This window comes from Bos indicus, chromosome 29 (assembly GCF_029378745.1).
Source record: "Bos indicus isolate NIAB-ARS_2022 breed Sahiwal x Tharparkar chromosome 29, NIAB-ARS_B.indTharparkar_mat_pri_1.0, whole genome shotgun sequence".
Classification (NCBI taxonomy): Eukaryota; Metazoa; Chordata; class Mammalia; order Artiodactyla; family Bovidae; genus Bos; species Bos indicus.
The window spans coordinates 28,386,619-28,409,567 of NC_091788.1; the positions used below are offsets into that span (position 1 = coordinate 28,386,619).

Below are 22,949 nucleotides of genomic sequence, written 5' to 3' on the forward strand. Positions count from 1 at the left end.
TATACATTTGTCAAACTCCACAAAATGCACAATACCAAGAGTGCCCTAATGTTATCTATGGACTTGAGTGGCAATGATGTATCAACGTGGATTCATAAATCATAACAAATATGCAACTCTGATCGGGGATGCTGATAATGGGAGAGGCTATGCATATAAGGAGGCAAGAGATATGTGGGAAATCTCTGTACGTTCAGTTCAATTTTGCTTTGAGCCAAAAACTGCTCCAAACAAAAATAAGGTCTTTTTTTGAAAATGGTTTTTATATTCACAGTTATCAAGAGAAGAAAGCATGCCATACCATGAGAGCTAAACACAGAAGCACAGGATTGGTTAGGAAGCAAAAAGAGAGGATGTAACTGGACAAGAGACTTGTGTTTTCCACATGGAATAATGAGCAAGTTTAGGATTGACTAGTTTGAATAATTTCAGCTGGTTCTGGAACACAAGGGCTGTCCCCAGTTGTCTAGAAACCGAATTTGGCTTAGTTAGGGAAGATGGATTGTGGCCCAGAGTTTGAGAGCACAGTAAACGAGGTTGTTGGGTGTATGGGTCCAGCAGTGGTTGGTTTGCATTTGAAGCTGCACTCATAAATGAAGAAGTTCATCACAACTAAGCCTGCTTCATAAGAAATGCTAAAAAGCGTTCTTCAAGCTGATGTTCAGTTCAATTCAGTCGCTCAGTCGTGTCCGACTCTTTGCGACCCCATGAACCACAGCTGATGAAAAGGCACTAATTAATAACATGAAAATGTTTGAAAATACACAAGGTATTTGTAAATGTAAGTATATAGTCAAACTCAGAATACTATTATGATATAATATGGTGGTGTGCTGCTGCTGCTGCTGCTCCTACTAAGTCGCTTCAGTCGTGTCCAACTCTTTGTGACCCCATAGACGGCAGCCCACCAGGCTCCCCTGGGATTCTCCAGGCAAGAACACTGGAGTGGGTTGCCATTTCCTTCTCCAATGCATGAAAGTGAAAAGTGAAAGTGAAGTCACTCAGTCCTGTCTGACTCTTAGCGACCTCATGGACTGCAGCCCACCAGGCTCCTCCGTCCATGGGATTTTCCAGGCAAGAGTACTGGAGTGGGGTGCCATTGCTTTCTCCGAATATGGTGGTATCCAAGCCACTAAACTCTAATATAAAGGTTAAAGGACAAAATTATTAAAATAACTATAGCTACAATATTGTGTTAATGGATCATTGTTGTTGTTTAGTCTGTAAGTAGTGTCTGAGTCTTTACAACCCAATGGACTGCAACATGCCAGGCTTCCCTCTCCTTCATTATCTCCCTGAGTTTGTTCTAAATTCATGTCCATTGAGTCAATGATGCTGATAACCATCTCATCCTCTGTCACTCCTTTCTCCTTTTGCCTACAATCTTTCCCAGCATCAGGGTCTTTATAAATGAGTCAGCACCTCTTTGCATCAGGTGGCCAAACTATTGGACTTTCAGCTTCAGCATGAGTCCTTCCAATGAATATTCAGGGTTGATTTCCTTTAGGATTCATTGGTTTGACGTCCTTGCAGCCCACAGGATTCTCAAGAGTCTTCTCCAGCACCACATTTTGACAGCATCAGTTCTTCAGCACTCTGCCTTCTTTATGGTCCAACTCTCCCAACCATACATGATTACTGGAAAAACCATAGCTTTGATCATATGGACCTTTGTCAGCAAGCTGATGTCTCTGCTTTTTGATACGTTGTCTAGGTTTGTCATAGCTTTCCTTGCAAGAAGCAAGCATCTTTTAATTTCATGTAACTGATATACAATATGCTAATAGATATACAATATGAAAAGAACTAGGCTGTGTCAGCAGGGAGAGAGTAAAAGGGTAAAGTTTTTGTACACAACTGAACTTAAGTTGCTGTCAGCATAAAATAGACTGTTATATCTATACAATGTTTTAGGTATGCCTAAAGCATACCTAAAACAAAAACCCTAAGAGATACACAAAAGATAAAGAGAAGGGAGTCGAAGTACACCAATATGGAAAATTATTCAAAAAGGAAAGTAGCCAGAGAGGAGAAAAGGTATAAAAGAGCTACAAAATAGCCAGAAAACAATAAGATATCATTAGTAAGTTGTTATTTATCAACTATTACTCTTAATGTAAATGAATTAAATTCCCCTATCAAAGGCATAGAGTAACTGGATGGATAAAAAAAAAAAAACTCAACTACATGATTCCTGTAAGAGACTCACTTCAGGTTTACTGACACACATGGAGTCAAAGTGAAAGGAAGGAAAAAGATACTTTATGCAAGTGAAAAATTAAAGAGCAATGGTACCTATACTTATATCTGACAAAGCAGACATCAAATTTAAAATGATCACAAGGGACAAAAAATTGTCATTAGATAATGACAAGGGGATAATTCATCAAGGGAATAGAATAACCATAAATTATATGCACTAAATATCTAAGCATCCCATTAATCAGATACTAACAGATCTGAAGGGAGACATTGACAACAATACAAAAAGAACACATGGTTACGACACCCCACTGCCAATAATGGATAGATCACCCAGACAAAAAAGTAAAAAGGAAATGTCAAACTTGAACTATGCTTTAGACTAAATTGTCCTAACAGACATCTATAGAATATACCATCCCACAGCAGTGGAATACTTGTCAAAGACACACAGAACATTTTCTAGGATATATTACATGATAGTTCATAAAGAAGCCCTAGGAAATTTTAAAAGACTGAAATCATGCAAAGCATCTCTTTTATCCACATTTGTATGAAACTAGAAATCAGTAACATGAAGAAAGCCAGAAAATTCACAAATATGTGGAAATTAAACAGCATACTCCTGAAATACCAGTCAGTCAAAGAATAATTTTTTTTTAAATCTTGAGATAAACTGAATGGAAATACAACATACCAAATCTTATGGGCTACAACAAAAGCAGTTCTAAGAGTGAAAATTTTCCTGTTAATTTTTATTTAAGGATAGTTGATTTACAATGTTGTGTTAGTTTCTCGTGTACAACAAAGTAATTCAGGCAGATGTATAGATAAATATAAATGGTGTGTGTGCTCAGTAGCTTTAGTCTTGTCCGACTCTTTGTGAACCTATGGACTGTAGACTGCAGGCTCCTCTGGTCATAGGATTCTCCAAGTAAGAATACCAGTGTGGGTTGCCATTTCCTTCTCCAAAGAACTCCATTGCAGATGGGTTCTTTACTGCTGAGTCACTGGGAAAGCCACAAATATGGCTTTCTCAGATTCATCTTGATTATGTCTTATTACAGTATTTTGAATGTAGTTCCCTGCGCTATATAGTAGGACCTTCTGATTTATCTATTTAAATGTAGGAGTTTATGTGTGCTAATCCCAAACTCTTAATTTATCCCTCCCCTCTTACCCCTTGGTACCCAAAAGTTTGTTTCTATGTCTGTGAGTCTCTACCTTTATGTAAGTGAACTTATTTGTATTATATTTAAGATTCCACATACAATTGATACCATATGATATTTATCTTTCAATGTGACTTGCTTCACTTGTAAGATAATCTCTAGGTCCATCAATGTTGCTGCAAATGACATTATTTCATTCTTTATAATGGCTGAGAAATATTCCATTGTCTCTCCTGAGGAAATAATCAGAAATCTAGACAAAATTTTAACACAAACTAACAATTATAGCATTATTTATAATAATAAAACATTGGAGAGCCTGACACAATTTTAATTTTTAACAATAGAAGGAAGATTATTAATGACATTTTTACATGATGAAACCCATGAAAAAGTATGATTCAAAAATATTTACTGATAAGTAAATGCTCCCATTATAATGAGAAAGTTAACAATATTTTATAACATGACACATAGAGCATAATCACACTGGAAGAAAATGTTATACTGCAGATAAGATCCTCATTTCCTGATCTCTGAATGGTGGAGTGTGTGTATCAGTTAGCTGTTGCTATAGAAGAGTCTCACAAAATCTCACTTGTGTACAGCAATGATTATTTGTTGCTCACATGTCTACAAGATTGTTGTGGTGCATCTTGTCTGGTGCATAAGCCTATATGTATACATGTATATTATATATATAAGTGTACAAAGATATATTTTTGAATATAGACATATTCATAAGGAATAGCAACAGCTGTTGCTTCTAAGGAGAATTCAGGGATGGAATAACTAGAGGGGAAGCAGCCATATCATCACTGCATAACCTCCACTTGTGTTGTTTAATTGTTTACCATGTGCAAGAATTACTTGGTCAAAATGTTTTTACTGTATTTTAATAATATTTAATACAGGAAATAGCAACCCACTTCAGTATTCTTGCCTGGAAAACTTCATGGACAGAGGAGCCTAGCAGGCTACAGTCCAGGGAGTTGCAAAGAGCCAGACACAACTGAACAACTAAGCATGCACACAAAATATAATTTTAAAATGAAAATTAGAAAAGAGCCAATTTTTCTCATGAATAAGGAAGTTCTTGAAAGGTGAAGTGATATGCTACAGACCATGCAAAAAGCAAAGGAAGTGCTGATAACTAGATGAAAGAGTTCCAGCAGGAAAGGAACTAAGATTTATTAAGTGCCTGGCATTTACTTCTCTCAAAACCTCATGAAGTCAAGACCATTATCTCACTTTTAAAAACAGAGAAATTAATATTTAAAGACATTAAGTAATGTTCTCAAAATCACACAACTATCAACTGAGCTTACCAGATTACTACCAACCAACTCCATTACAGGCTCACAAATTGATGCTTCCTCTGCAACCTTTTGAAAGGGTCTTAGTCACCTCATTCACCAGCCACATAAACCACACATTCAAAAGGTCTCCTGAATTCAATTCTCATTCCCTGTTGCATACAGAGTAAAGCAAAACCTTCCCCCAGCACTCTCAGTTCTATAACTTTGATCTAAAGGGCAAACTAACCACACATTCAAAGTTCCCTTTTTCCCAAAGGAAGAGAACCTTCCCAAAGAAAAGCTCATATGAAAAATGTCTCGTCAGAATTTAACATGTTAATACTTTTCCAAAGAACTTTCCTTTATTACTAATTAATCATTGAGACCCAAGGTGTTCCAATGTATTCTATACCACTTTACCCAGTGTTCTGGTGTGTAAAACAGTCAAAATGAATTATCTCTTTCCCATACATGACTGCATGAGAATATCTGTGCAATCTGTAGTGCCTTAATCCTCTGGAAATGACCTCTTCTAATAATCAGCTGCTTAGTACTTCCATAAATAACTAAATCCACAAACTATTTACTCCTATCTTACAACTTACAGACTCTTAAGTAGTCTATCCCAAGCTACAGACTTTTCCATCAGAGCTAAATACCCAAACTAACCCTTCAGTTCAGTTCACTTCAGTCACTCAGTCGTCTCAGACTCTTTGTGACCCCATGAATTGCAGACAACCAAGTCTCCCTTTCCATCACGAACTCCGGGAGTTCACCCAAACTCATGTCCATCGAGTCTGTGATACCATCCAGCCATCTCATCCTCTGTCATCCTCTTCTCCTCCTGTTCCCAATCCCTCCCAACATCAGGGTCTTTTCCAGTGAGTCAACTCTTCGCATGAGGTGGCCACAGTATTGGAGTTTCAGCTTCAGCATCAGTCCTTCCAATGAACATCCAGGACTGATCTCCTTTACAATGGACTGGTTGGATAGCCGTGCCGTCCAAGGGCTCTCAAGAGTCTTCTCCAACACCACAGTTCAAAAGCATCAATTCTTCGGTGCTCAGATTTCTTCACAGTCCAAATTTCATATCCATACATGACCACTAGAAAAACCAGAGCCTTGACTAGGTGGACGTTTGTTGGCAATGTAATGTCTCTGCTTTTGAATATGCTGTCTATGTTGGTCATAACTTTCCTTCCAAAGACTAAGCGTCTTTTAATTTCATGGCTGCAATCACAATCTGCAGTGACTTGGAGCCCCCCAAAAATAGTCTGACAATGTTTCCACTGTTTCCCCATCTATTTCCCATGAAGTGATGGGACCAGATGCCATGATCTTCATTTTCTGAATGTTAAGCTTTAAGCCAACTTTTTCACTGTGCTCTTTCATTTTCATCAAAAGGCTTTTTAGTTCCTCTTCACTTTCTGCCATAGGGTGGTGTCATCTGCATATCTGAGGTGACTGATGTTTCTCCCAGCAATTTTGATTCCAGCTTATGCTTCTTCCAGCCCAGCATTTCTCATGATGTACTCTGCATAGAAGTTAAATAAGCATGGTGACAATATACAACCTTGATATACACCTTTTCCTATTTGGAACCAGTCTGGTGTTCCATGTCCAGTTCTAACTGTTGCTTCCTGACCTGAATACAGGTTTCTCAAGGGGCAGGTCAGGTGGTCTCACATTCCCATCTCTTCAAGAATTTTCCACAGTTTATTGTGATCCACACAGTCAAAGGCTTTCACGTAGTCAATAAAGCAGAAATAGATGTTTTTCTGGAACTCTCTTGCTTTTTTGATGATCCAGCAAACGTTGGCAATTTGGTCTCTGGTTCGTCTGCCTTTTTTAAACCAGCTTCAACATCTGGAAGTTCACAGTTCACGTACTGCTGAAGCCTGGCTTGGAGAATTTTGAGCATTATGTTACTAGCGTGTGAGATGAGTGCAATTGTGTGGTAGTTTGAGCATTCTTTGGCATTGCTTTTCTTTGGGATTGGAATGAAAACTGACCTTTTCCAGGCCTGTGGCCACTGCTGAGTTTTCCAAATTTGCTGCCATATTGAGTGCAGCACTTTCACAGCATCATCTTTCAGGATTTGAAAGAGCTCAACTGGAATTCCACCACCTCCACTAGCTTTGTTCGCAGTGATGCTTCCTAAGGCCCACTTGAATTCACATTCCAGGATGTCTGGCTCTAGGTGAGTGATCACACCATCGTGATTATCTTGATCATGAAGCTCTTTTTTTGTACAGTTCTTCTGTGTATTCTTGCCACCTCTTCTTAATATCTTCTGCTTCTTTAGGTCCATACCATTTCTGTCCTTTATCGAGCCCATCTTTGCATGAAATGTTCCCTTGGTATCTCTAATTTTCTTGAAGAGATCTCTAGTCTTTCCCATTCTGTTGTTTTCCTCTCTTTCTTTGCATTGATCGCTGAGAAAGGCTTTCTTATCCCTCCATGCTATTCTTTGGAACTCTGCATTCAGATGCTTATATCTTTCCTTTTCTCCTTTGCTTTTTGCTTCTCTTCTTTTCACAGCTATTTGTAAGGCCTCCCAGGCAGCCATTTTGCTTTTTTGCATTTCTTTTCCATGGGGATGGTCTTGATCCCTGTCTCCTGTACAATGTCATGAACCTCCGTCCATAGTTCATTAGGCACTCTATCTATCATATGTAGTCCCTTAAATCTATTTCTCACTTCCACTGTATAATCATAAGGGATTTGATTTAGGTCATACCTGAATAGTCTAGTGGTTTTCCCTACTTTCTTCAATTTAAGTCTGAAATTGGCAATAAGGAGTTCATGATCTGAGCCACAGTCAGCTCCCGGTCTTGTTTTTGCTGACTGTATAGAGCTTCTCCATCTTTGGCTGAAAAGAATATAAGAAATCTGATTTCGATGTTGACCATCTGGTGATGTTCATGTATAGAGTCTTCTCTGCTGCTGCTGCTGCTAAGTCACTTCAGTTGTGTCCGACTCTGTGGGACCCCATAGACGGCAGCCCACCAGGCTCCCCCGTCCCTGAGATTCTCCAGGCAAGAACACTGGAGTGGGTTGCCATTTCCTTCTCCAATGCATGAAAGTGAAAAGTGAAAGTGAAGTCGCTCAGTCGTGTCCAACCCTCAGCGACCCCATGGACTGCAGCCTACCAGGCTCCTCCATCCATGGGATTTTCCAGGCAACAGTACTGGAGTGGATGCCATTGTCCTCTGAGAGTCTTCTCTTCTAACCCTTAAATAACTCTAAATTCTGACTCTCTTAGTCTTGAAATAATGTTGGAAATATTCCAATCAAGCATCTTTATAATGCTTTAAATAACAGAAGTTCTAATTCACTAGCCCGGGTCCCTCAGCTTCTACACGTAGCCATAGGAGTTACCATGCTTCACCTGCTATCTTGGACCTACACACTTGATACCCACACACCACATTTTTAACACAATTCTGTTGTCAGTTGGCCAGGATCAAGTTTAGCGAACATTTGTCTCCTACTCTTGTGAAGAAATGTAATATTCAAAACTTATATACTGAGAACTTTTATTAAATAACTGTGACTACTGTCAGATTTTAATATACTGATATATCATACTTTCAAAATGAAATCTGCAAGGGCAACAAGGAAACGATGCAAGAACAAAGGGAACAGAGGAAAACGAAGCAGATTGAAATTCAAGGCCTGGATTCCAGTCCCAGCTGTGGCACCAGTTCTGTGGCCCTGGAAAACATATGTAATATTTCCAAGTCTCCAAGTCTGTTAAATGAGGAGACTAGATTAAATGGTTTATAAGACCCATTCAAGATTAAATGATCTATGATTGTAGAGCATATGCATAAAATAATATTATAAGATTCAGGGTGAATTAAGGGGCAGGGGAAGTACATCTGAACCAAACATTCAGTGCTCACTCACTTCTGTCATGTCCAATTCTTTGCAACCCCATTGTCTGTAACCCAGCAGGCTCCTCTGTCCATGGGATTCTCTAGGCAAGAATACTGGAGTGGGCATTATCAGAGAAATGCAAATCAAAACCACAATGAGGTACCATCTAATACCAGTCAGAATGGATGCTATCAAAAAGTCTACAAACAATAAATGCTGGAGTAGGTGTGGAGAAAAGGGAACCCTCTTACACTGTTGGTTGGAATGCAAATTAGTACATCCACTACGGAGAACTGTGTGGTGATTCCTTAAAAAACTCGAAATAGAACTGCCTTATGACCCAGCAATCCTACTGCTGGGCATACACACCAAGGAAATCAGAATTGAAAGAGACACACGTACCCCAATGTTCATTGCAAAACTGTTTACAATAGTTAGGACATGGAAACAACCTGGATATCCATCAGCAGATGAATGGATAAGAAAGCTGTGGTACATATACACAATGGAGTGTTACTCAGCCTTTTTAAAAAAAAGCACATTTGAGTCAGTTCTAATGAGGTGGATGAAATTGAAGCTTATTATACAGAATGAAGTAAGTCAGAAAGAAAAACACCAATACAATATATTAATGCATATATGTGGAATTTAGAAACATGGTAACAATGACCCTATATGTGAGACAGGAAAAGGGACACAGATATAAAAAACAGAATTTTGGGCTCTAGGAGGTGAGGGTGGGAGGATTTGAGAAAATAGCATTGATGCACGTATATTACCATATGTGAAATAGATGACCAGTCCAAGTACAATGCGTGAAACATGGCACTCAAAGTTGGTGTACTGGGACAACCCAGAGAGATGGGATGGGGAGGGAGGAGGGAGGGGGGATCAAGATGGGGGGACACATGTACACCCGTGGCTGATTCATGTCAATGTATGGCAAAAACCCACCATAATATTGTAAAGTAATTAGCCTCCAATTAAAATAAATAGATTAATTTTTTAAAAAGGAATACTGAAGTGGGTTGCCATGCCCTCCTCCGGGGGATCTAACGCATCTCTTATGTCTCCTGCATTGGCAGTTGTGTTCTTTACCACTAGTGCCACCGGGGAAGCCCGAAGTGAAAGTGTTAGTTGCACATCCAGACACAAAGACTTAAAGCTTTCTGTACAAGAGAGGGCAAAAAATGAAACTTACACCTTTCATTGAAAACACACACAAGCTAATAAACAAAACATTTTGTCTACTTCTTCAAATACTACTCCTTTCTCAAGAAATTAATTTTCCCCAAGGTTTTCCTCAGGGCAGCTTTGACATCCTTGTTCCTCAAACTATATATCAGTGGATTTAACATGGGCACCACAATGGTATAGAACAGGGAGGACACTTTCCCTTGGTCAAGGGGCAAAACGGAAGGTGGTTTGAGATACACAAAAGCCCCAGAACCAAAGAAAAGGAAAACCAGAATTATGTGGGAGCTGCATGTACTGAAAGCTTTGGACCTGCCCTCAGTGGAGTGAATGCGGAGAATGCTGGAAAGGATTAGAGCATAAGAGATGGAGATGGTGACAGTGACCATTCCAATAACAGTGGTCACAACTATGAAGACCACCAGCTCATGCACAGAAGAGCTGTTGCAAGCCAGCTCAAGGAGAGGAGGGATATCACACAAGAAATGATTGATGAGGTTGTCAAAACAGAAGATCAGACTTGCTATGCTTCCTGTGTGGGCCATGGCCCCTGAAAACCCCATCACATACACACCCAACAAAAGCAGTAAACAGACCTTAGGAGACATGGTGACTGTGTACACCAGTGGCTTACAGATGGCCACATAGCGGTCATATGCCATTGCTGACAGGACGAAGGACTCAGAGATGACGAAGAAGCAGAAGAAAAACAGTTGAGTCAAACACTCTGCATGCAAGATGCTGTTCTTCCTTGAGACAAAACTCATCAGCATTTTGGGAGTGATGGTAGTGGAGTAACAGAAGTCTATTAAGGAGAGGTTGAAGAGGAAGAAGTACATGGGGGTGTGCAGGCGCGAGTTCAACCCAATCAGTGTTATCAAGCCCAGGTTCCCCACTATGGTGACCACATAGAAACCTAGAAACAGGAGGAAGAGGGGGATCTGGAGTCCTGGCTGGTCTGTTAAGCCTGCAAGGATGAATTCTGTCACCGAAGAGTTCTCAGCTGCCATTCTCCCCTGGAGAAAACCCGGTCCATGGGGGAAAGAAAAGAACCATTTTGAGAGAAACACCACTACCACCCTCCCAGTACCCACTTCCAATTCTTGAGAATGAAATCCACCAAGACACTTGAGATTTCATGTGGGGGGAACGTTTTTACTTTTTGCTATGGATATTCTTTAATAGCTAAGTAACTTAAACTTCCAGTGAACAATAAAGAGGCTAGACTTTACCTCCAGAGTGACCACTGACACTTCTAGAAGAAGCAGACATATATTCATATTCCAATTCATTCAAAAATAAGAGATGTCTTTTAGGTCTTTAAGTCAGTCCGTTTTGTATGCCTTGTCTCTCCTACTTCTGTTTGACAATGGGGACTTTCCCTTGACCTCCAGAAGAGACTGTGACTTCTCAGAGCTCCCACCTCTGGGTCAGTGTTGACAAAGAAAGAGATCTCATATTTTTTCAGGATCTCCTGTCTCTAGTGGCTTTAGGTTTAATGATAATAGTTTCAAACCAGCACTTATTTAAGTGGCCACTATGTGAGGCTGTGTACTAAGAGCTATGTGACAATACTATTATCCACATTTTGCAGATGGGAAAGCTGAGTTAAGTAACCTACCCAAAACTCAGCCCTAAAACTACTGAGCAGCTGCCAGAAGGTGAACTTGGGCTGTCTGACTCTCACAGTTTGCACTGGTAACCACCTTGTTACATGACTGACCAGGGCCAAGCACGTACTCACCTTCCTTTAGTTTAGAGCTGTAAGGCCATAGTCCACTGTCTGTTGACCACAATTGTCCTGGGAAAGAAAATGACCATAGTGAAATGAAGATGGCTGCTCTGAGCTCAGAACTCTCTCCTCCCAATCTGGTCCTAAGAATCAGAATCTCTGACTTATCTTGTATCTCATTCTGCTTTGAAGAGCATGTTTCCGATTATTGGTTTGCTCAAAACCCCTCCAGCTACAAGGAAGGAGGCTGTGCCTTTTCCTGACTAGTGGATAACAGGAGAATAGGGAGTTTTATTAGGATTCTGGATCTCAGTGACCTGATTATTCAGAGACTCCCTCAAGACCATTTCCTGAGAGATTACTTTCCCAGGGATAGAAATGTTTGTTTATACCCTTGATATTACGTGCTTTGGTTTCTGGAGAAAGTTTCTTTCAACAGACAGTTACCTGGCATAATTAAGAAAAAAATCATTATGAAAAATGACTGTTATTACCATTTCTTGAATATCCATTACTGTGCCTGACAAAGACCCTTTACACTTTCTGGCTGCCAAGATTGAAAACATCATGCACATCTATTCTATTGCTCATAATAATTATATTCATTATTAAGGTAAGTTGCCCATAGAGACAATGTGTTTCAGAGCCCATGTGCCTGGGTCTGTCTAAATTTAGGCCCATATATATTATCACTAGATTAAACTTCATCTTGTTGAGGGTCACTGGAATCCTTAAAGCAAGGTCCCTGCCTTCTGAAATCTGGCAATTTTGGGGAAAGTAACAAATAAATATGAAATGACTTTAATAAAAAAAAGAAGTGAGTATGTCAAGAAACCATTAACCAAGTGCTATCTATTATAATTTACAGGAAGATACACTTCCCAGGTGGCTCAGACAGTAAAGTGCCGGGGACCAGCCCCGGCTGATCCAGGGTATTTGAAGGAGAGACGGCGTAGGCGAAGATCAGGAAACAATTGCTTAATTAAATGTTAATTAAGGATATAAAGAGTAATAGAATGAGGATAGCTCAGTAAAATTCAGTGGAGAAAAGAGGCTGAAATAAGGATAGCTCAGTGAGGAAATTCAGTGGAGAAAAGAGGCTGAATAATTCAGCCAGAAGGTAAGAGAAAGAACGACAAGGTGAGACCAAGTTTCGGTGAACAAGGCCCGCACTTTATTTTCCAAAGTAGTTTTTATACCTTAAGTTATGCATAGAGGATAATGTGGGAAGGGGTAGAGTCAGGCAGCAAGCCAGGCTTTCTTCCTGCAAACTTATCATACGCAAAAGCTTAGGTGATTTGCATCATCTTCTGGCCCGGAGGCCTGTTAACATTTTAAGACCTTTTCTTCAGAAAACTTATTTTTGTCTAAAGGTGATTGGTCAGGAGCCACCCTCCAAAAGCATTAGATAAAGTTGCATTCCTACAGCGCAAAGGTGTGGTGGGCTATAACAAGAAAAAGAATTAACTCAAGGGTCCCAGGTTACAAACATTAAAGCTACTACTTACACCAATTATATTAATCAATACACTGCCAGGGACACAGCAGGTAAGGGATATGGAAACTTAGCAGCAAACATTGGCCCAACAAGTGAAAATCCCTTCACCAATACAATTTCTAATCATCTTTTAACTACTCAAAAGAATCTGTGTTTAGACAGTTTAGAACATCTCCTGCCTCTCACAGTTGGGAGGCTCTGAACAATCACATGTGGCCGGAAAAACCTATTCAGGCAGGCTAGAGGATTTCCAAAGGAGTTTGTAGGTTAAACACTGTCACACCCAGGAATCCTTAACTGGAGCTGTAAGCTAACTCTTTTTTCAGAGAGGTAGTGGGGGACAGCCCCCTGTAAAGTCAGAGGTGTAGGTGAAAGCACAAAGCAGAAAGTAGGCAGACTCTGGTTTTGGGGGTATATGCTCGAGAATTTCCAGGGGGACTCCTGAAGCTCGATCCCGCCTTTGCGTATGCCGAGCCTCCTTCCTCACGACCTTTGTCATGGGCGGAGTTCCTCACGCTGGCTACCGGCAGTGATAGAATTCCAGTTGAGCTATTCCAGATCCTGAAAGATGATGCTGTGGAAAGTGCTGCACTCAATATGCAATATGCACTATGCACTCAATATGCAATATGCCGGCTCCCGGCAGTAAAAAGTCTGCCTGTAATGCAGAAAAACCAGGTTCAATCCCTGGGTCAGGAAAATGTCCTGGAGAAGGAAATGGCAACCCACTCCAATATTCCCACCTGGTGATCTGGTGGACAGAGGAGCCTAATGGGCTACAATCCCTGCAGCTGCAAAGAGTCAGACAAAACTGTGCAACTAACACTTTCACTTTTCACTTTCATTTAATAGTGTATTCATATTTCATTCAATGGTGTATTCATATTTGATTCAATAGTGTATTCATAATTCATTCATTCTAGGAATGACTGCACTGTCCAGCAAACAAGAAAGATTTCTGTGATTCTCTGCCCTTATCTTCCCATAGGCTGTAAGTCTAGTGGTAGCAAAGGTTCTCTATCAAGCACTTCGTCTCAGCATCTGTCAGAAGCAGCTCTTCTCTCAGTTAAAACTCCCCTTGGCTGTCCCTACCTTCCACCCAGTTTTAATCGAGTGCTCCTCTCTATTGACTTTCTAGCTTCTCAAGTTCTCAGGCTGAATCCTCATAGAGCAAATTCCCAGTCCAGGGATACATCTAAATTTGTTCTTCCTCTGTAGTTTGCTTTTGTCTATTGTGTCTTCTACTTCTCAACATTAACTTCTGCCTTGTCAAAAACTCATTAGATTAAAGCCTCAGTGCACTAGTGTTGAGGTTTTTACTAAATGATGTCAGATGATGTGTGACTGTAGGTGAGATTTTCAAAGCTGGGGTGCTTGTGGGAGAAACTATATATGGAAATTGATACAATCACTATGAAGGACATTATGGAGATTCCTTAAGAAACTAGGAATAAAACTATCCTATGACCCAGTAGGTCACTACTGGGCACATTGCCTGTGAAGATCATAATTCAAACTACACAGTGGAAAAAATGACAGACTTACTTTTGAGGACTCCAAAATCACTGCAGATGGTGACTGCAGCCATGAAATTAAGACACTTGCTCCTTGGAAGAAAAGTTATGACCAACATAGACAATATATTACAAGGCAGAGACATTACTTTGCCAACAAAGGTCTGTCTAGTCAAAGCTATGGTTTTTCCAGTAGGCATGTATGGATGTGAGACTTGGACTATAAAGAAAGCAGAGCACCAAAGAATTGATGCTTTTGAACTGGGATGGAGAAGAGTCTTGAGAGTCCCCTGGACTGCAAGGAGATCCAACCAGTCCACCCTAAGGGAGATCAGTCCTGCATATTCATTGGAAGGACTGATATTGAAGTTGAAACCAATACTTTGGCCACCTGATGCAAAGAACTGACTCATTGGAAAAGACTCAGATGCTGGGAAAGATTGAAGATAGGAGGAGAAGGGGATGACAGAGGATGAGATGGCTGGATGGCATCACTGACTTAATGGATGTGAGTCTGAATGAACTCCGGGAGTTGGTGATGGACAGGGAGGCCTGGTGTGCTGCGATTCATGGGGTCGCAAACAGTTGGACATGACTGAGTGACTGAACTGAACTGAACTGAACTGGGCTGCAACACACCAGTCTCCCCGTCCTTTACTATCTCCAGGAGTTTGCTCATACCCATGTTCATTGAGTTAGTGATGTCATCCAACCATCTCATCCTCTGCTGCTCCCTTCTCCTCCTGCCCTCAATATTTTCCAGCAATAAAGTGTTTTCCAATGAGTTGATTCTTCACATAAGATGGCCAAAATATTAGAGCTTCAGCTTCAACATCAGTCCCTCCAGTGAATATTCAGGGTTGATTTCCTTTAGGATTGACTGGCTTGATCCCCTTGCTGTCCAACGGACTCTCAAGAGTCTTCCCAACACCACAATTCAGAAGCATCAGTCCTTCACCTCTCAGTCTTCTTTATGCTCAAGCTCTGACACCTATACATGACTACTGGAAAAACCATAGCTTTGACTAGATGGACATTTGTTGGCAAAGTAATGTCTCTGTTTTTTAATACACTGTCTATGGTTGTCATAGTTTTTCTTCCAAGGAGCAAGTGTCTTTTAATTTCAAGGCTGCAGTCACCATCTCAGTGATTTTGGGAGTTCAAGGAAATAAAGTCTGTCACTGTTTCCATTGTTTCTCCATCTATTTGCCATGAAGTAGTGGGACCGGATGCCGATCACTCAGCTATAAAAGAAACAAAATTGTGTCAGTTGTAGTGATCTGGGTGAACCTAGAGTCTGTCAAAGAGAATGAAGTAAGCCAAAAAGAGAAAATATATGTACTATATTAATGCATATGCATATATGGAATCTAGAGAAATGGTACTGATGAACCTATCTGCAGGGAAAGAATAGATGCAGATGTAGAGTGTGGACTTGTTGAACAGTGAGGGAAGGAGCGGGTGGGATGAACTGGGAGAGTGGGACTGCCATGTGTACACTACTGTGTGTAAGCAGACAGCTAGGGGGAGGCTCCTGTAGAGCACGAGGGGCTCAGCTCAGCGCTCTGTGATGACCTAGAGGGGTCGATGCGGGATGTGGGAGGGAGCCCCTTGGGAGGGGATATATGTATACATATGGCTGATTCATGTTGTTGTATAGCAGGAATTAACACAGCATTGTAAAGCAATTATCCTTCAATTAAAAATTTTAAAAGGAAACTTACCACAGAAATAATGAAAGAATTTGGTTATGGAGCTTCCTCAGGGCTCATCGTTGTTACAAGTAACACCTCAAAGGTCTTCAAAACAAATTTTTATCTTAAGCTTTACATTTCAGGGACAAATGTACTATTTTAAAAAGAAAATCTGCCTTACAATGCTATAAAATCTACAATTTCCCAAGGATGAAAGATAAATCAAGATTATGAGGTGAACTGACATAAAAGGGGGATTAATTAGGGAAAAAACTGACATCATCTCAAGTCCAAAGTGTGTGGCTTAATATGCTGGAGCAGGGAGATGATTCTTAACACAATAAAACATCTCCATGGACAAGAAAAAGTGTTTCTAAAAACAGAAGTATTAAACAAATAGAAAACAAAGATTGAAGGGATTAAATGCAATTTATAGACCTTTCAGTTGAGTTCAGCTCAGTCACTCAGTCATGTCCAACTCTTCATGACTTCATGGATTGCAGCATGCCGGGCCTCCCTGTCCATCGTCAACTCCCGGAGTTTACTCAAACTCATGTCCATTGAGTCAGTGATGCCATCCAGCCATCTCATCCGCTGTCATCCCCTGTTCCTCCCACCTTCAGTCTTTCCCAGCAACAGGGTATTTTAAAATGAGTCAGTTCTACGCATCATGTGGCCAAAGTATTGGAGTTTCAGCTTCAGCATCAGTCCTTCCAATGAATATGCAGGACTGATCTCCTTTAGGATGGACTGGATTGATCTCCTTGCAGTCCAGGGGGCTCTCAAGAGTCTTCTCCAACACTACAATTTGAAAGCATAAATTCTTTGGTGTTTAGCTTTCTTTACAGTCGAACTCTCACATCCATACATGACTATGGGAAAAATCATAGCCTTAACTAGATGGACCTTTGTTGGCAAAGTAATGTCTGCTTTTTAATATTTGGCCATAACTTTTCTTCCAAGGAGTAAACATCTTTTAATTTCATGGCTGCAGTTACCATCTGAAGTGACTTTGGAGCCAAAAAATAAAAAAATAAAGTCTGTCACTGTTTCCACATCTATTTGCCATGAAGTGATGGGACCAAACGCCATGATTTCAGTTTTCTGAATGTTGAGTTTTAAGCCAGCTTTTTCACTTTCCTCTTTCACTTTCATCAAGAGGCTCTTTAGTTCTTCTTCTCTTTCTACCATAAGGGTGGTGTCATTTGCATATCTGAGGTGATTGATATTTCTCTGGCAATCTTGATTTCAGCTAGTGCTCCCTCCAGTCCTGTGTTTCTCATGATGTACTCTGCATATAAGTTAAATAATACAGCCTTGACGTGCTCCTTTTCCTATTTGGAACCAGTCTGTTGTTCCATGTCCAGTTCTAACTGTTGCTTCCTGACTTGTATACAGGTTTCTCAAGAGGCAGGTCAGGAGGTCTGGTATTCCCATCTCTTTCAGAATTTTCCACAGTTTTTGGTGGTCCACACAGTCAAAGGCTTTGGCATAGCCAATAAAGCAGAAATAGATGTTTTTTTGGAACTCTCTTGCTTTTTTCGATGATCCAACAGATGTTGTCAATTTGACCACTAGTTCCTCTACCTTTTCTAAAACCAGCTTGAACATCTGGAAGTTCATGGTTCACGTATTGCTTAAGCCTGGCTTGGAGAATTTTGAGCATTACTTTACTAGCAAAGCAAGTAAGAAGCCCTACTCTCTGGGGTGACTTGATATGTTTTATGGCAGAAACCTTGTCAGGGATTTATACCAACCAGCCAGTGGACTTCCCTGGTAAAGTCCTGGTAAAGTCAGATGGTAACGTGCCTGCCTGAAATGCAGGAGACTGGGGTTCAATCCCTTGGTCGGGAAGATCTCCTGGAGAAGGAAATGGCAACCCTCTATAGTATCCTTGCTTGGAAAATCCCATGGACCGAGGAGCCTGGTAGGCAACAGTCTATGGGGTCACAAACAGTCAGACAAGACTGAGTGACTTCACTCTCACTTTCACTTTACTAGTAAAAAGTGCAATTATGAGATGAGTGCAATTATGCGGTAGTTTGTGCATTCTTTGGCATTGCCTTTCTTTGGGATTGTGATGAAAACTGACTTTTTCCAGTCCTATGGCCACTACTGACTCTTCCAAATTTGCTGGCATAATGAGTGCAACACTTTCACAAAATCCTCTTTTAGGATTTGAAATAGCTCACCTGGAATTCCATCAACTCCACTAGCTTTGTTCATAGTGATGCTTCTTAAGCCCCATTTGACTTCACAATCCAGGATGTCTGGCTCTAGGTCAGTGATCACACCCTCGTGATTATCTGGGTCATGAAGATCTTTTTTGTATAGTTCTTCTGTGTATTCTTGCCACCTCTTCTTAATATCTTCTGCTTCTGTTAGGTCCGTACCATTTCTGTCCTTTATTGTGCCCATCTTTGCATGAAATGTTCCCTTGGTATCTCCAATATTCTTGAAGAGATCCCTCAGTTCAGTTCAGTTCAGTTCAGTCGCTCAGTTGTGTCCGACTCTTTGTGACCCCATGAATCGCAGCATGCCAGGCCTCCCTGTCCATCACCAACTCCCGGAGTTCACCCAGCCTCATGTCCATTGAGTCAGTGATGCAATCCAGCCATATCATCCTCTGTCATCCCCTTCTCCTCCTGCCCCCAATCTCTCCTAGAAACAGAGTCTTTTCCAATGATTCAACTCTTCGCATGAGGTGAAGAGTTGAATTTGGTCACCTCATGAACAAAGTACTGGAGTTTCAGCTTTAGCATCATTCCTTCCAAAGAAATCCCAGGGCTGATCTCCTTCAGAATGGACTGGTTGGATCTCCTTGCAGTCCAAGGGACTCTCAACAGTCTTCAACACCACGGTTCAAAAGCATCAATTCTTCGGTGCTCAGCTTTCTTCACAGTCCAACTCTCACATCCATACATGACCACTGGAAAAACCATAGCCTTGACTAGACGGACCTTTGTTGGCAAAGTAATGTCTCTGCTTTTCAATATGCCCTAGTCTTAACCATTCTATTGTTTTCCTCTATTTCTTTGCATTGATCACTGAGGAAGACTTTCTTATCTCTCCTTGCTATTCTTTGGACTTTAGTGACTGCTAAAATATTGGAGACAGACAGAAAGAAAGACCAGTAGCAGTCAAGGGAAAATATGTGCATGAGAAAATATACCTGACATAGAGTAAGCACTAGGTATTACAAATAGTTAAAAAATATCTTTAATGTAGTCAAAATGTTAAAGAATACATACTTTAGGGATTTACTTTCTGAATGTATTTTTCATGTGTGTGTGTGTGAGTGTGTATACATAAGATTTTATGTGTGTGTATATTGCTTTTATGGTCAGTAGCTAAGTCATGTCCAACTCTTTGGGACCCCATAAACTATAGCCTGGCAGGCTCCCCTGTCCATAGAATTTCCCAGGCCAGAGTACCAGAGTGAGTTGTCATTTCCTTTTTCAGGTGATTTTCCTGACCCAGGAATCAAATCCACATCTGCACTGGCAGGCAGATTCTTTACCAATGAGCCACCAGGGAAGCCAAAAATTGCTTACAGGAAAGCTTATCAGGTGATACTGAGAATAGCAGCAGAAACTGGGAGGAGTTTAACTCACTCCAACAGCAGGTGAATTTAAGAGTGCTAAAACAATGTCTGAAGGAGGTGCATCATTCTTTGGATCTAGAATCTCAAGTCTAATCACATAGAACTCTTCTACAGAACAAACACCCATGTTGATAAGAAACAGACAACATCTTAAGAGAAACCTATTTGGGAAAGGAGGGACAATTTAAGATCAAAAAGAAAATGAGAATTCAAGAGAATTTTTATTGGTTTTTTTTATTTGTTTGGTTCTTTTATTTATTTTTTTGAATCGCCAGTCCAGGTTTGATGTAAGAGAAATTTTTAACTTCAAAGCTAGATGAAAATGATCCAATATACACAGAAAAGAACAGAAACACAGAAATATAATGAAAGCAAGGGAACAAAACAAACACTAAAATTTAGAGTTTATAAAAATTCTCATTAGGTTAAAAAATAATAAAGGACTGAAACTTCTTCTGAAAAGGAACACACCATGTCAAAGAATACTGACTCAGAGTGAAAAACTGCCAATCACACTCTAGCAAAATTATTGGACATTAAGGAAAATGAAAAGATCTTTTGAGTACCCAGAAATGGGTAGTGTTTAGTATTTATTTACCTTTAAATATAAGAAGGGTGGTCAACAGCGGTTGGGCATGCGGGAAATGGGGAGATGTTGGTCAAGGGTACAAATTTCCAGTTTGTACAGTTCCACAGAACTCAATAAGTCTGTGGAATATAATGTACAATATGGTGCCTATAGTTAACACTACTGTATTGAACACCTAAAATTTGCTGAGAGTATATTTTAAGTGTTCTTGGCTCACACAAAAAGGTAACTATGTGAGATGAGGGATATGTTTATTACTTTGATTGCAGTCATCATTGCACAATATGTATGTATGTCAAATCACATAGTACACTTACAAATATCACATGTGCAACTGAGATGTATATAATTTTTATTTGTCAATCATATTGCAGTAAAGCTAAAAAAATATAAAATAAAAACAAAAGTAATCAAGGTTAATTACTAAAATTAAATAAAATTAATTCTATTTCAATGAAAAAAACAGTTAACTAAAATTAAACAGGATTTTTTTTTTAAGTAAGCTTAGGGAATTTGTTTTTGGAGAAATGTCAAATATAAAAGATATAAAATAAAGCATTTTTATAATAAAGACTATAAATACAGTTCATTGTACATGTAGGTGAAAAACTAATGGTGCATACCAAATCACGATGGCAGTGACTAATGACAAAGGCAATGATATTGGTAAAAGTAGGATGATATTCATGGTAATGACTGACGTGGTCATGGTGAAGATAATGATAATGATAATGAAGCTAAAACTGTCCAGCTTCTGGGATTAGGTACCAGACTTACCAGGCAGGATAATTCTCCCAGTAGAAGAAAAATTAACACACCTGGGAGTTAACACAGCTTTCATAGAGCAAATGGAAACACACACTAATTGTTCATTGAGGACCCAGTCTCTGGAGCAGGCATTCCAGGGGAGTGTCTACCTACACACAAAAATACCCGGTGCACCAGGCTGTATGACCCATTTCTATGACTGGTTGGTCCCTTTACCTGAAAATAGATGTAAGTCTTGTAGCTTTCTATTTTCTGATATTTATTTCTTGAGCACTGGAAAACCAAGTACCTTCTAAGATTTCCAGGTAGCAATGTTCCATTTTTCCTCAACACAGATATTCAGTTATGGTTTTAAGGCAGCTGTGTACGATGAGAACAAGGTATCTTCCATGAATTCCCATTTCTACTACAGACCTTTTATACACACTATTTTCAATCATATGTCTCCCTTCTCAGAGCTTTTCCCCTCACTTGGAAAGGAAATATATTTGCTTTTATAATTCTGATTGCTTTCATTAGCAGCAGTTCTTTGCTTCTGGTGAGCTGATAAAACTACTAGTAAGATTTTTAGCAACTAACAAGAAATTTAGGGGTCATTTATAAGTTAGCCAGAAGATTACAGGAAAATATCACTGTTGCCCATGATTTTGTATTCAATAGAAAAGGTGTTTACATCAAAAGACAAGAAATAAAATCTCTACTTCCTAACAATATTCGGTTTTCTGGAACTTTGATTCCTAGTAATGAGATGTTTGTGAATTTTCTGTTCCTCATCATTTTAGGAGACTCTGATTTGACGGAAGAAGATACATAAGATATGTTTTAAATCTGCTGTCATTATCTAGATGAAAATTGCTTGTATCTTTTTTAAAAAATTGAAATACAATTCAAAATTATGTTACTATTGTTGAAAATTTAAATACCTCACTGCCAATAATTTAAGGTATACATTTTATTATAATGCAGATTTCCTTATCTTCAGTACCAAAATGAACAGAAGTGATATTACTGTTGCTGAACAAGTCAGTCAGTGTTTTTTAATGCTACAGAACAAAGCAGGTTACAAACCAACATGTATAGTATGCTCACTTTGACTAAAAAATAAAAAACCTGTATATTAATGTACACATTTGTAAGTACATATATGCACAGAAGAAGATCTAGTAGAACATACATAGCAATTTTATATTCTCAGTTGAAAGAATATGACAATTTGATTTTCGTCTGTGTGTTTACTTGTCTACAATGCAGATATATTGCTTTTGTACTCTTAAAAAAGTTTCTGGAGATATAGCAATGAGATCTTTCATTGGCCTTAATGTACTACATTAAGTTTACCTAAAATATAAAGTTTCACAAAGAGACAAGTTATAGCCAGACAGCACAGTATAGTAAAGGCAAAACAGACTCATGGTTACAACTCCTGGGCTCTGGGTTCAGTTCTACTTTTCATAGCCATGACTTTGGGTGAATTTGAGTATCAGTTTCCTAGAACAGGACTTTGCTAATGATTCCAGAAAGGATCAGATAGTAAATACTTTAGGCTCTGCAGTCCATAAGATCTCTGTTGCTGCTCCTCAACTTCTGCCATTCTGTCAGGAAAGCAGTTTGGTGACCTTTGTGTGCATGCTCAGTCACATCAAACTCTTCGCCACCCTATGGGCTGTAGCCCACCAGACTCCTCTGTCCATGGGACTCTCCAGGCAAGAATGGGTTGCGATGCTCTTCTCCAGGGCATCTTCCCAACCCAGAAATCGAACCTGCATCACCTGTGTCTCCTAAATTGCAGGGGGATTCTTTAC

The 22,949-nt window shown here is 39.8% G+C and overlaps 1 protein-coding gene across 1 annotated transcript; it reads right to left on the reverse strand.

Annotated features, from left to right (window-relative positions):
• Positions 1 to 9,816: 9,816 nt before the first annotated feature.
• LOC139180679 (olfactory receptor 8B12-like) lies at positions 9,817 to 10,758 on the reverse strand. The gene has a single exon (XM_070782795.1). It carries the CDS (start codon positions 10,756 to 10,758, stop codon positions 9,817 to 9,819), a length of 942 nt encoding a protein of 313 aa, XP_070638896.1.
• Between the last annotated feature and the right edge of the window lie 12,191 nt (positions 10,759 to 22,949).